A 13,474-nucleotide genomic window follows, 5' to 3' on the forward strand; every position below is an offset into this window, starting at 1 on the left:
ACATTCAAAAGACTTCCATTGCAGACCTCAGTTAATTATGACTTAGAATTCTGTCTTCTTTTTTTTTTTTTTTTTTTTTTGGCAAAATGTCTAGGATTTGTACTTTGAGAGACTAGATAGATCAGCCAATGCCAGAAAAGAATACAGGAAAACATTAAAGTAAACAGGAAAAAGGAGTAATTAAGTGTTGGTGGGGGTAGAGAGAGTGAGAGAGAGAGTGCATGTCAGGTGGAAAGTGTCAGATGGGTAAGAGTCAGATACACAGATTAAGAAAGTAAGTGAGGGAGAAGAGGATAAAGTAGTCAGAGACGGGGGGAAAAATAAGGGCATGAACGTCTTGTAGAGAAAGTGAGAAAAGAGCAGCCAGAGAGAGAGGAAGATAGAGAGAGGATCCCTCTGAAAGGGGAGATTGTAACATCACACTGTAGGGTCCCTTATGGGACAGCTGCAGACGGAGCACACTCCCTGCTGCATGCAGGAAGAGGAAGCTTTGCCAGCATGGAAAACATACAAGAGAAGAACGAGAGACGAGCGGGGTAGAGAAAAACGCAGTTCCCCTACAGAGACGAAGTGGGAATTTTCTGCTAGCACAAACACTATGTAGGCAGATAGAAAGAAGAGGGGAGGAGATGGCAGAGAATAAGTAAAAAGAAGGATGCTGGAGGAGGGGAGAAGGGAGCTTTACGATGCATAGTTGAAATGGTGGGAAAGTAGAGGAGAAGGGTTCAGAGAAGAAGAAAATCAGAGGGGTAATACTTTGCAGAAGTCAGATAAATTGATTTGTTACATAATGGTGTAATGAGAATAAACATTCATAGTGTGATTCAGTAAGAATGTTTCCTTTTGATTGTATATGAGGCACAAATCACATATGTAACTGAGGGTTTTTTTTAAATTTGGTTTGGAATTGTGATCCACATCATCATGGCAGAGCTACGTTTGTACAACAGTTAAGATTTTCTCAAATCAAAATACATTGACGTGGTCTATGGTAACTCACCAAAAAAACTCACTGCCCTCACCAAAATGTGCCCAAAGGTTAGTGAAGTGAGCTTGTGACCGGGACTGTGGTTGTACTGGGCAGCTTCCAGGTGTGAATGTGTGTAACTGTGCAAATGTAATCAGGGCGTTCCTGCAAAAGAGAGGCTTCCTCTCAGTGAAACTTCCCTGAATAAATAAAAGTTAAAAATAAATAAATAAAAATGTGTAGTATTAGTAATTACTGCAAAAAATATTATTAATTAATGTTCATGCTCACCTTACACTTGGTAATTTCCACGATACACAACTGTTTATGCCTTCATTGGTTGAATTTTTGACCCTTGTTGCCATCACTGCACTGATCACCATGGTGAACACTGTGGAAATCCATTAAGCCTTTATTATAGGGTGTAACCCTTGACAACGCCAAACATTACCCAGAATGTCGCCCCAGTATGATGTTCAATATGATATCTATATATATCTGTAATGTATGTGTGTGCGTGTATGTGCACTGCTGGGTAAGTGTGGAGGGGGCAGATGAAAAGTGCCATTAAACCAGAGTAACCTAAGTGGCGTATTAGTGCAACTCAGCCAGAGCCATGGGGTCATCAGAGAGGCTGTGATCAGAGGTCAGAATGTGCTGCTGTGAAATGGGACATTACCGCTCACCAACACAGCCATAAATACAGAAAGAAACTTTAACTGCTGTAAAATATGAGGCAGCCCTCTCTTTTTCAGTATATATGGTGTGCATGTCTGTGGATGTGTCCACACACACGCAAGCACGCATGTGCTTAAGTGTGTGTCTAGGGCTGCGGTTTTGCTTAAGGGAGGGAAGAGGATGGGGTTGGGGGGGGGGTTAATATGCTACTTTAGCCCTCGGGGGGCTGTACAGTTGAAAGTCAGTGCACAAGGCGTGCAGAATCACACCAGCCTCCATTACAGAGGGACTGGTGGTGGTGGTGGATTGGATTGGGGGCTGCTATAAAAAGTGAAATCATATCACTTAGCAGCTGAGTGCAGATAAAGCTGTGTTTGAACTGGGAGGCATAAATTATACATTGTAAACAGAGAGTTGGGAGACTACGGCTCATTTAAATTATGACAGAGGGTAGTTTTTCTCCTCTCCTTTTTTCCTTCCCGCACTGTTCCTGCACTTTTTTACCTTGTGCCTCTCTCTTTTCCTTTTCTCTCTCACCTGTCTCAACAAGCATCCACCTCCACAAATACACATACTCAGTCACATTCTTAAATTGTTTGCTGTTTGAAGGCTGAGGATAAGCCATTTTCTACTAATGTGTCTGTTATCTCTTTTAAACATTTTAATTTGCTACTTGGTTATGGCTTTCCATTGCTGAAATGCAATGACACCTCCTCTCACCTCCCCCTTCTGTAAGCCCTCTCCCACAGTGTTATTGAGATGTAGCGTTCTACACGTCATGGATGGAGGACAAAACTGAGTGGGCTGGCAGAGCTCTACATGATTTGATCAATGTTCCCTTCCTGCATAGTTCAAGTTGGGCTGCTGTGTGTTTTTTAAAGGTGCCTTCGTCCCTCCTGACAAGTGCGAGGTTATTGATCAGTTTATTCAATTTGCCGTTGACCGCTCGCCACCGTCTCTCTGCTCACAAGTCAATAGTGGAGGATTGAGAGGGTGAGTGCCTCCCCTGACCTCCCCTCCCTCAATCTCTGACTTGTCTCGTCCACCCCACCACACATACACACACACACACACACACACACATAGAAAAACACACACACATGCACAAAATGAATGACTCTCTCTGCCCGTTGTACCCACACCTCTGATCCCAGCTACAATTTTGATTAGTCTTGAAGTGCTGCAAGGTCAGGGCAGAACTGTGTGTATATCTGGTGTTAGCTGATGCTGTCAGATAAAGGTCTTAAGCTCTGTTGGGGTGGGTGCTCTGTTTTTTTCTGTGTGTGTCTGTGTACACGTGTGTCTGTGCCAGGGTGGGTGTAGATTGTGTCTCCTCTAGAGGTGATCGGGGCCACTCTGAAGCAAGGATCAGTGACCTTGTCCTTTTTGGCAGACACTGCTCAACTTGTGTGTCTATGTGTGTGTTTGTGCATATATGTTTGTTCTTGTACTGATTAGGAAAGTCTTCCAGAGAGTTGGGCCGTGTTCAGACCATATATATATATATATATATATATATGTATATATATATATATTCTCTGGTGTATACCTGAAAATAAGAATTGTTGTGTTTTCATTACCTAAGAATAAGCCATTTTATCTACAATTGGAGGGGGTCCCCTTCTACGGAGGTTGCCATTTTGCACCACCATGCTTCTACAGTAGCCCAGAACGGACAAACCAAACACTGGCTCTTAATGTTACAACCTGTCTTTGTCTCACCAGCCACTATACTCATCACAGTCACTCTGCACTCCCTCACCTGATTGTTAATTCCCAGCACCTGTCACCCTTCACACACCTGCACTTCATCAGCCACTATACTTCCTATAAAACCCAGCTCCTCACTTCAGTCAGTGTCCGGTCTCGTTAATACTAAGGACAGATTATAGCAGTCTTCCTACGTATACTTCACGGACTCACCACTACGATTCATTGGAAATCTACCCCTTGGAACTCCGAACCCCGGCTCCTGTCTGTCTCAAATCTCCTGAGTGTGTCGCTCCTACTCCTGGCTCCCGTCTGTCTCCTGTATCCGGAGCTCCTGTGTGTTTCCTGTCTTCCGTGTGTGTCGCCCCAGTGCACACACGATTCCGCCATCCGTAAGACAAAGGACAGTATCTATTTCACTCCAATATACTCCTGTGTTGCAATAAACATTCTCTGTATCCTTACCATCGTCTCCGGCTACTCTGTCCGTAACACTTAATAGGACTGTTTGAGTTTTTCGCGAGTTTCGTGGCCACCATAGTTTCTCCAACACGGGGTAGGTAGGTTGGAAAAACTAGCAAGAAACAGCTAGATTTTGAAAGTATCCAACCAAAAAAATCTCACCCACCCCCTTCAGCCACTCCCCCAAAACACATATTCATGTGCAATGAGTGCATGGGAAGAGTGCGTGCAGGTAGGCAGGCAGGTAGGCCAGCCAATCATTTAATTCGAATAAAATGATTGGATGGGGGGGGGTTTTTCCAGAGCATTTGTTTTATTGATTGCTGTCGGGATGTAAAAAGAATATGACAAAAATGCTTCTGAAATACATTACCTACCCTAGCTTTAAAACAACTTTGATAAGAAACCTAACCCATAAACCTGTAAGGCTGCATTCAGACTGACAATAGCACTGCTTCAAATATTACAGCTTTTATATTGAGATCCCTGCATTTGTGTATGAAGTTGTCATCTCAGAGGACTCCAGCAGGGTCGTCTGGTAAAAAAAGGTTGTTTTCTGGCCAGAGCACATTATTGCTACCATGATACATTTCTAGAATTGAAAAATTCTGCCTCAAAGGACTATAAACCACTTTGCCTAACCTTCATTTAAAAACTGCATTTTGTGTTTACTTGTGTTATCTTTGACTAATATTTAAATTAGTTTGATGATCTGAAACATTTAAGTGTGACAAACATGCAAAAAATAAGAATATTAATAAATAAGAAATCAGGAAGGGGGCAAACACTTTTTTACACCACTGTATGTATATATATATATATATATATATATATATATATATATATATATATATATATATAAAATTCATTTGAAAAACTCAACAGCAATGTCTCTTTTCCAGAAATGACCAGGTTACTCAAGATAATCCAAAGACCTTGTTGTTGAGTTTTTCAAATTTATTTTTAGCGCTTTGAGCACCACAAGCTGAGTGCCATATAGTCCCATTATATTCAAAAAAGGCAGACATCTCTACAGCTATCTCCAAAACTCAGCAACTCACACCAAAACAATCTAGACAGATAAATAGCACTACAGGTAAGAGGTAAAATACGTATCTTTGATTTTGGGGTGAACTGTCCCTTTAAATTGGGATTAAAAAAAAGTAGTAGTAGTAGTAGTAAAAAGTAAAGATTCTGGTCCAATATTAAGTGAATGGAACAGCTTGATGCGTCTAGCAATTCCAATGTACATGCTTTTGCCATTGTGCTTAACCAGGAAAGTTGTAAATTTTTGGTTATGAATTAGCATAGCTCAGTTTCTCTCTCATCAGTGCTGCTTCATTTCAGGACTTTTATGAAGACCAGACTGGGGGCTGCAACCCCTTGCCTCTGCATCGAGCGAGAGGAGATAATTATTCTCTTTCTGACTCACACATTTCGATGAAAAATGCATACAGCTGGGACTCGAAGTAGCTTATCAAAAGGTTAACTCTTCCCCGCAGTTGTCTGTCCTACAAAAGGGAGCATTTCCGACAACAATGGCAGCGCCGGACCACTTTGTGTTTTCCTGCTGTTTTGTTTGGGTATTTTCATCATTGTTGTGACCCGCCACTGGCCCGATGTTTTGTTTTTCCGAAGTTAACTTTCAATCAAGAGATAAGCCAGCTGTTGTTTGTGTTATGCTCTGTACATCATTTCTTAAGCAGCCATCTGAGTGCAGAATCACAGCAAAATGATTCTGACATGAATATATATACAGCATACAGTTATTTTGTATTATCAAATTTATAATTAAATTTTTTGTTATCATTATTTTATCTATACAATTAAACACTTACGTTACATGGAAACAAACATGCAAACCAGTTTTCATTCATCTCTGTTTTGTTAATTATAGTTTTGTACATAATCTCCACAACCATCATGAAGTCCGACCAAGCAGAATTTTTTTTTCTGGCCAATGTATACAATGTGCTGTGTTCAGTATGCATGTCATTGTGCTTGATAGCTCTTTAGATTATCTCATTGAGATTCAAAAATCTTTTGCCTTTTTCACCTTCACGTACACTGTACTCCCACACACACTACTGTCACTCATTCATACACACGCATGCACACACACAAAGAGTTGTCACACACACACTTGAGGCCTTATGTGGCATGAGCGCTGCCTGGGAAAGTGATAGCAAGAGAAAAGAAGCTCTGGAGAGTGAGTTATCTCTTTGGATGTCATTGAGGGGCGCCTCTTTTCTCTCCCTCTCCTTCCCTCTATCATTTTCCTCTTTCTTCCCTTCTCTGTCTCCCTCTCTCCCACTTGCTCTCTCAGATCATGCCCGCCTCCAGTGGTATTCAGACAGTCCAAGGACAAAGTAGAGATATGCTGGGAGCAATGGACTGTCCGTCAGTGTGTTTGTGTGCATGCGTGAGTGTGAAAGAGAGAGAGGGGTTGATGTTGAGTCTTTGAAGCTGTTCTCCCCTTGTCCTGACAGATCGGAGTCTCGTCCCTCTCCGTTTAACCCCCTGATGCTACATCACACACTCACACACAAACAAAACATACTTTTCAGGCTTCTGTGGACACACATAACAACACAATGCACAGCTTGCTATTGTCGAGGTCATACCCTTGTGTTTAAGGACATTTACTTCATTTATTGACTTGTCAAGGTGACTGTAATGATATTAAATAGTTCATTTCCATAAAGATGTAAGATATGTGTTTGGTTTTTTGATTATTCACACGTCTGAGCCTTGTATTTGCGGCACCAAGCCAGCGGTCTCTATATTATTAAGTCATGCAGTGCGTTAGTGCGGCCTTGGCTTGTCTGACTAAACCAGACTGAAGTAGATGGCCCCAGGGTCTGTGACCCTGAGAGAGGCATGCACGCGCACACACACACACCTACACACAAAACCAACCAGATGCCTGACCTACTCCCCTCATGCCACACACATACACACACAAAATCCATCCTGGAGACAGACTTCTCCATCTGTGTGTGTGTGTGTGTGTGTGTGTGTGTGTGTGAGACGCGGCTGCTCTGCTCTCTCAGACAAACAGGGGAAATCCTCCTTGTCTTGCCTTGTCCATCACAGACCATCTCACTGTCCCAGCGCACGTGGGCTCCAGCAAACCCTCCTCCGACATCCCTGGCCAGGCTCCAAACCCAAGAGATTTAACCAACACACATGCACACACACATATCTACATGCACAGGCCCCTTGGCTCCAGCCAGGTTCCCCTGACGCAGGGACACACGCAGGCAGGAAGTTTGAGGAGAGGTTTGTGTCAGTTTGCTTCTCTTAGAACACTTCAGGTCTGACCCTCTCTTGACCAGGCGGCTTCCTCCTCCTCCATCTCTCCGTAAACAACCACATCCCCACGACTGAAGGCATGCCGGCTCGCCAAGTGTAATAACATCACTCATGTTTTGATGTGAGGCGGGACGTCTACGTGAGTTAGGGAGGCTGACTCACGTAGATATGTGTGTGTGTTATGGTTGTGTGCAGCAGAAGAAACCTTATGTGTGTGTGTGTGTGTGTGTGTGTGTTTTTCCTTCAGGGTTTTCTCTGATTGCAGGGATGGCAGATCTTCGTCATGGAGGAAACCATGTTAACCTGTCACCTTAGCAGTCTTCTCCTCCCACTATTTATCCATTGTGTGTCCTTAAAACACACACCCACCCATGCACGCGCACACAAACACGCACACACACAAAAGGAGGAGTTGTCCACTGATCTTGTTGAGTGTGTGTCAACTCCATTAGCACATTCCCAGATAGGGCCAGAGCCCTCTTATCTGTGGCGACCCATTAATTACACTTTGTTCCCTTAAGTGATCTATTTCAGACCTGCTCCACCCTCAACACCCACTCTCTGCTATCTCCACCCCTGGCCTGCTCCTCCCCCACATGACCTCTCTCCTCTCCTCTCCTCCACATCTATCCTACCCTCTCCTCTCCTACCCTCTGCTTTAATTCTTTTCATCTCTCCAACACACACACACACACACACACTATATCCCCCTCTCTGTATGTGTTACAATGCATGGGATCACAAGGTCATGTGACAAGTAGCTCTATACATCCATAGGAAGTGTATGCATGTGTATCTATTTGAGACAAAAAAAAAGAAAAATGATGCTCTTACAGAGCACCTAGTTGGTGGATTTAGATGTCAAATTTCCATTGCAGCATACTCCAGGACTCTGTGGAAATCACACAGTCTAGTATACCACATGAATACCACAAAAATGTCCTTCAGAGCCCACATTTCTTTTCTCTCAGTGTGTTGTTGGTCACCTTCTCTAAGTCAACACTGTTTTGTGTGTGAGTGTGTAAATGTTAACACTGAATAACTCTTGAGCTCATATGAATATCACCATTTGTCTGTGTCCTCCTGCATGACTGTCTGCATGCGTTTTTATATTTTGTGTGTGTGTGTGTGTGTGTGTGTGTGTGTGTGTGTGTGTGTGTGTGTGTCTGTGTTTGTGCCCTGTGCACCCAGGAGATGCTAAGCAGTGAGAAGTGTTGGACAATCAAGCAGTGTTTAAATTGTTGCTGGTTGGCCCTAGTGGAAACCTAGTGGGGTAAAACCAGGGTGCTTGCTTTCATGTCATCTCACCTAAGAAACCTGCATGTACATGTGATATGACGTGTTTATTCTTGTGTGTCCCTTCAGTTCAGTACAGTCTGAAGCCAAAGTGAAAAATTCACACAGCTTCACTAGTTTGATCATTTGCATTGCTGTTCATTTTCGTCACCTAAGGTCCAAAGGTAGCTGCTTTGTGTTAACATAGATGTGTTTTCTCAGCTTTACACGGGTGACAAATCATTGAGTAGTCATTTGCATCCACCGTGCAGCTTTTTTTTAGCTTGTAGTGTGAAAGAGATCTTTGGTTGGTTGGTTGGTTGGTTGGTTGAACTGCTGGTCATGGATACTGTTGCCATAAAGCTATCAAATCCGCTTCATGCTTTTTGTCACCAAACATAAGCCCTAGGATTGTGAAGAACATGCAACAAGGCATTTTTCTCATTGTAAGCAGCAAGCATAGTGTTACATAAACATTTACAACCAGAGGACAAAGATTTATATGGTGGAATGAAAAGACAGTGGGGGGAATCATTTAAAAAATATTACCATGCTGCCAGTGTGCATGCAATGCCTTTAGATACTTTGCAGTTATAACTTAACATTGCACAAAGCATGTTCCAGCAATGTTAATCTTCCTCTAAGCTCTATCCATCTATAGAGCTTAGACAACCTGGTTAGTGAAGGAGGGCTGTATGTAAGGTGTGTGCGATAACCATGGCCTTGTGTGGATGGGGGTTCTCACACTCAAAGCTGTCTATTCTGTGACCATTAATTCTGAATGTGGCCTGTCTTTCTTACAGGTGCAAGGGGGCCTCTCTTACCCCTCTCCTGCTCCTCCTACTCCTGACTGAGTGATGTGTGTATGTCTGATATTGTAGAAGTGTGTGTGTGTGTGTGTGTGTGTGTGTGTGTGAGAGAGAGAGAGAGAGAGAGAGAGAGAGAGTGTGTTTGTGTGTTTTTCTATGCCTGGTATTGTTCTGAAGGTGTTAGGGAGGTGCATGGGTGTGTGTGTGTGTGTGTGTCAGACTTCATTCTGTTGAAGTGGAGCAGAGGTTGTGTGTTTTTGTGAGTGAGGAGTGAGTGTAGTATAGTGAAGTGGTGTAGCGAGTGTGCAGTTTGGCTTGAATTTGGTTATATATACTTTGTGCTTGTGTGTGTGTGTTAGCTTGTACATGGGCACACTAACATGTGCACATGCACCATCTCCACCACTGTGTTTGGCAAGGTTGTCCGTCCTGACCCTTGCCCAGGCATCATGACGTGTGTGTGTGTGTGTCAGTGTGTGTATGCACTTGTGCTTATGTGAGTGCACGTATACGCATGCATGCAGTGCCTCCACTAATGGACAGTCTTTGTGGGGGCCTCTCTTTTCAGCCATGCTGCTTTTGAGACACATTGTGCCTGGGCATAGAAACAGAAGCTCTCCATTGCCCCTCAATAGACCAAAAACAAAACCGTGTCAGGCGAGCTAGCAGCCCCTGAGTGTTTGCCATTTAAGTCCTGACCAATGGTGGTGCAGATGGAACAAAGGGCCTGGACAGGGAAGGAGGCCTGCACTGTTTACAGTGCTAATGTCTGGGTGGCACTCCCAACAAGGCCCCTCCATACACATAAATGTGTACGCACACTCAGTCACTCAATCTCTATCTTTCTATGTCTCACTCTGTCACATACATACACTGAATTAACAGGTACATGCGCAGACCTTGTGCATGTTTAAAACAAAAACTGCCAGTGAATCTTGAACATTTGTTCTCCATAATGGTGGAGCTTGAATATGTCACTAAAAGCAAGATATGAATGGTTTATAAGGAAAGGGATAGCAGAATTTGTGTTATGTGTGCATCTGATAATTGAAGAGACAATGTTTTGTTTTCCAAAGCTACCATAAATTCTTTCTATTACAAAGACATTCTCAAAATAATGTGTTTCTCGGTGTAGTCAAATAGATTTGTTAGTTTTGAGCAAACAGTGTGCTCAGACTACATATATATCTCAAATTATCCCTTTTAACCAAATAACATATTTTATGTAATTTTGTCATTAACTCTATACATATTTTTTTTCTTTCCTTTTGTTTATAACCATGTCTAAAATACTGATTTAAAATTTTATCCAAGTGGCCAACAGTGTCCCTTTTTTATATAAGGAAAATAGGATTTGTACAGTTTGTACAGTTTAATTAAAACAGTTTCATAGTCATCCTATTTTTCATTAATTTAATATATGAATTTAATTGACTGATTTTATTGTACCATCTTAATGGTTGTTATATGAGAGATGTATTTGTACCTAATGTCCTGCCTATCCTGACAACACTGACAAATTCCTAGCAACTTGTTTTCACATGCTGTATAATATATACAGTGCTAACTTGAATCTTCAATCTTAATATTTTTGTGCACTTTTAAAATAAATCTGTATCTCCATTATTTAATGTCATTATTATTCAAATGTAATAAGTAAATGAAAAGGTGCAACTGATGTCTTTGTTAAATGTCACACACAGCTGTCTCTCCTCTTATTCCAAAGAGTGTCTCATTCCATTTTAGTAGAGTAAAACAACTGACAGTGAGAGTTGCTGTCAGAGGCGAGGGTATGTTTGGGCTTTCGATTTTTACTGAAGAGGAGAGAGGAGAGTCTGACACTGGTATCAAATAGCTTGCGCTGTCCTTGGACCGGGGTTATCTTGTAAATACTCCGCTCCAACTCTATAAAAGCGAGGGTCCTTTATGACGGCCAAGGCCACTCATTCACGTTAAAATAAAAAAGCACTCAGTGCAGTCTCAGTGTCTGGGTAGGGAGGCGACAAGTGGGGAAGGATAGATGAAGGGAGGGAACTGAAGGAGAGTTGTACAGTGTCTTTTGTGTGGAGTCTTTGTTGTCACAAGTTTTACTATTCTTGGAATTATTATATGGAATGTAAAGTAGCTTACATTAGGTGGTGATTTCAACAAGTTAATGCGATATTCTCCTCTCTGGGCTTTCACTCGATTTTGTTTCTCTATGTCTCTCTTCTGCTTGTATTTTATTCTAAGTAAATACAGAGTCCCCTCAGCGGCCCCTGTAGCTAGTGATTCAGGTTCCTCATCTCTGGATGCGTAATGAGTTCTGCCTTGTTTTTGTCTAACAACAACACACAATAATAAGCAAAGTAATTAAAAGCAGTACGAGGGAGATGGGGGGTGGGTAGCAGACCCAGCTTACCAACAAGCATTAAAAATGAATTGCATTCAAGAAGCAGCAGTGGTATTACTGGTTTGATGAAATTAGCTCTGTTTTGAGTAATTTTTCTGTTTAATTTTTTTCTTGCGTGATGCACGTGTGTCTCTCCTGCTCCTGCAGATGTGTGAAGGCTTAGTACCATGTTGATTTTATTAAAAATGAAGATGTAGCGTAGCATAGCATAAATTAAAGTCTGATTCTACCTGTTAGACTGTCTGTGGATTTTACGTATATGTCACCCTGAGTTGGAAATTGAGGGGTTGGGGTGGGGAGGGGAGGGGATGGGGAATTTAGCTTTAATTAGCTTTTTGACTGAAGAAAACATCTCTACGTTTTGTTACAGAGGACAGAGTTGCTCTGGCAGTGTGGCTGACCGGCTGTCACCTGCCTGGGCCCTCTTTGACCTCGTCTCCAGTGGCAACATCTCCTACGCCCTTCGATAGACAGCCACGTGGAACAAAATGACATTCCTGACCTTTACACATGTCTGCAAGCAAGATGACAACACGCATAACTCACTGTACACGCGTGTGCATCTCATATGGACGACTACACACACACATAGGAACTAATACACAAACACATATGCACACATTATCTGCACACACACTGTGCACATACTGTCACACACACCACGGAAGATCATCTAATATCAGAGAGCGTCGGGGGCGGAAATCCGATCGTCTGACAACCAGGATACAGATAGCGATTCCCCACCGCTGATCCATGCAACAGATAGTTTCCACAAACAGCACCAAGCTAAGGTTACAGCCAGCCAGGGCCCGCACCACAAAACACTGCTCTGCCTCACATCGAGATAAAACAAAAGCTTAGGTTACCAGTCGATAGGAAATCGATAAGAAAATGCACTGTTTGCGTTAGATTTTTGATGAAAACTCTGACAAGAGGAAATGAGAAAATGTTTGCTTCTGCATGCAATAATATCATGTGTATCAGTCCTGTTAGGTGTTCTGTTTTTGTAATTTTCACTTCATGATTATATCATTGTTCATCTCCTTTTTTAATTGAAGCTCATTAAATGTTTAACCCAAATGTCAGTATTTGATTAAGCACTCATAATTGTTTAAAGAAATTCAATTCACACAAAGAAAAGTATCATCACTTTACATTTCCCTTGCCTCAAAGTCCTCTTAATAATTTGAAAATGTATTTATATTATAAATGAAGTAAAGAGATATGGCCCCTTCACATCAATGTAATTACGAATCACAAAAAAGTTTGATTCAAATAAAATAGGCCATTTGTACACAAGCAATTAACTGGTGCGGCTTTAAATAATGTAGCCCAGATGGAACCTAATTATAGTCGGCATGCTTTGATTCAGGCTTTCTGTCGGAGTATCACTCGGGGCGTTACTTTGGCTTTTCAGTCACCTAGCGTTTGTTTTGAAATTTGTGACAATCAGAGCCGATTACCATTTGTAACAGCATGCAGCGTTTGGTGCGGAGGGAAGAAAGCATGGCCCATAGCTATGGAGGAGTTACCTTGTTTCCTTTTTAACAGCTCACAACTCTCCTCCCCTGTTCCCTTACCTCACTGCACACAAATGATAACAACTGTGTGTGTGGATGTGTGTGGGCGCGTGTTGGATTGTTTGGTGTTTTGGGGGAGGGTACAGTGGGTATGTGCTACATGTGTGAGTGAACGTATGTGTGAGTGTGTGCCATCCATGAGTAGACGTTTGCAAGTGACAACTGTGTTTGTGTGTGTGTGTGTGTGTGTGTGTATGTCAGCGTCTTGTACCAGTGTAGAGTCAGAGGGAGATCAAACAGTCAGTCAATTACCTTGAGAGGGCTCCAGTGGCTGTGACAGAGTGGA

At 42.3% G+C, this 13,474-nt stretch overlaps 1 protein-coding gene across 3 annotated transcripts in view; it reads left to right on the forward strand.

Annotated features, from left to right (window-relative positions):
* fam172a (family with sequence similarity 172 member A) overlaps window positions 1–13,474 on the forward strand; it is a 160,503-nt gene that overhangs the window by 141,174 nt on the left and 5,855 nt on the right. Inside the window, exon 11 of one of the 3 annotated variants that reach the window (XM_044198204.1) lies at window positions 11,979–12,155. The exons of the other annotated variants lie outside the window; for them this stretch is intronic. Coding sequence (XP_044054139.1) covers window positions 11,979–12,100 — 122 coding nt within the window. The 3' untranslated portion in view covers window positions 12,101–12,155. Of the gene's footprint in view, window positions 1–11,978; window positions 12,156–13,474 lie in introns of those variants that run through there. 3 annotated transcript variants of the gene reach the window in all.

The sequence above is a fragment of the Siniperca chuatsi genome, linkage group LG5 (genome assembly GCF_020085105.1).
Source record: "Siniperca chuatsi isolate FFG_IHB_CAS linkage group LG5, ASM2008510v1, whole genome shotgun sequence".
Lineage (NCBI taxonomy): Eukaryota > Metazoa > Chordata > Actinopteri > Centrarchiformes > Sinipercidae > Siniperca > Siniperca chuatsi.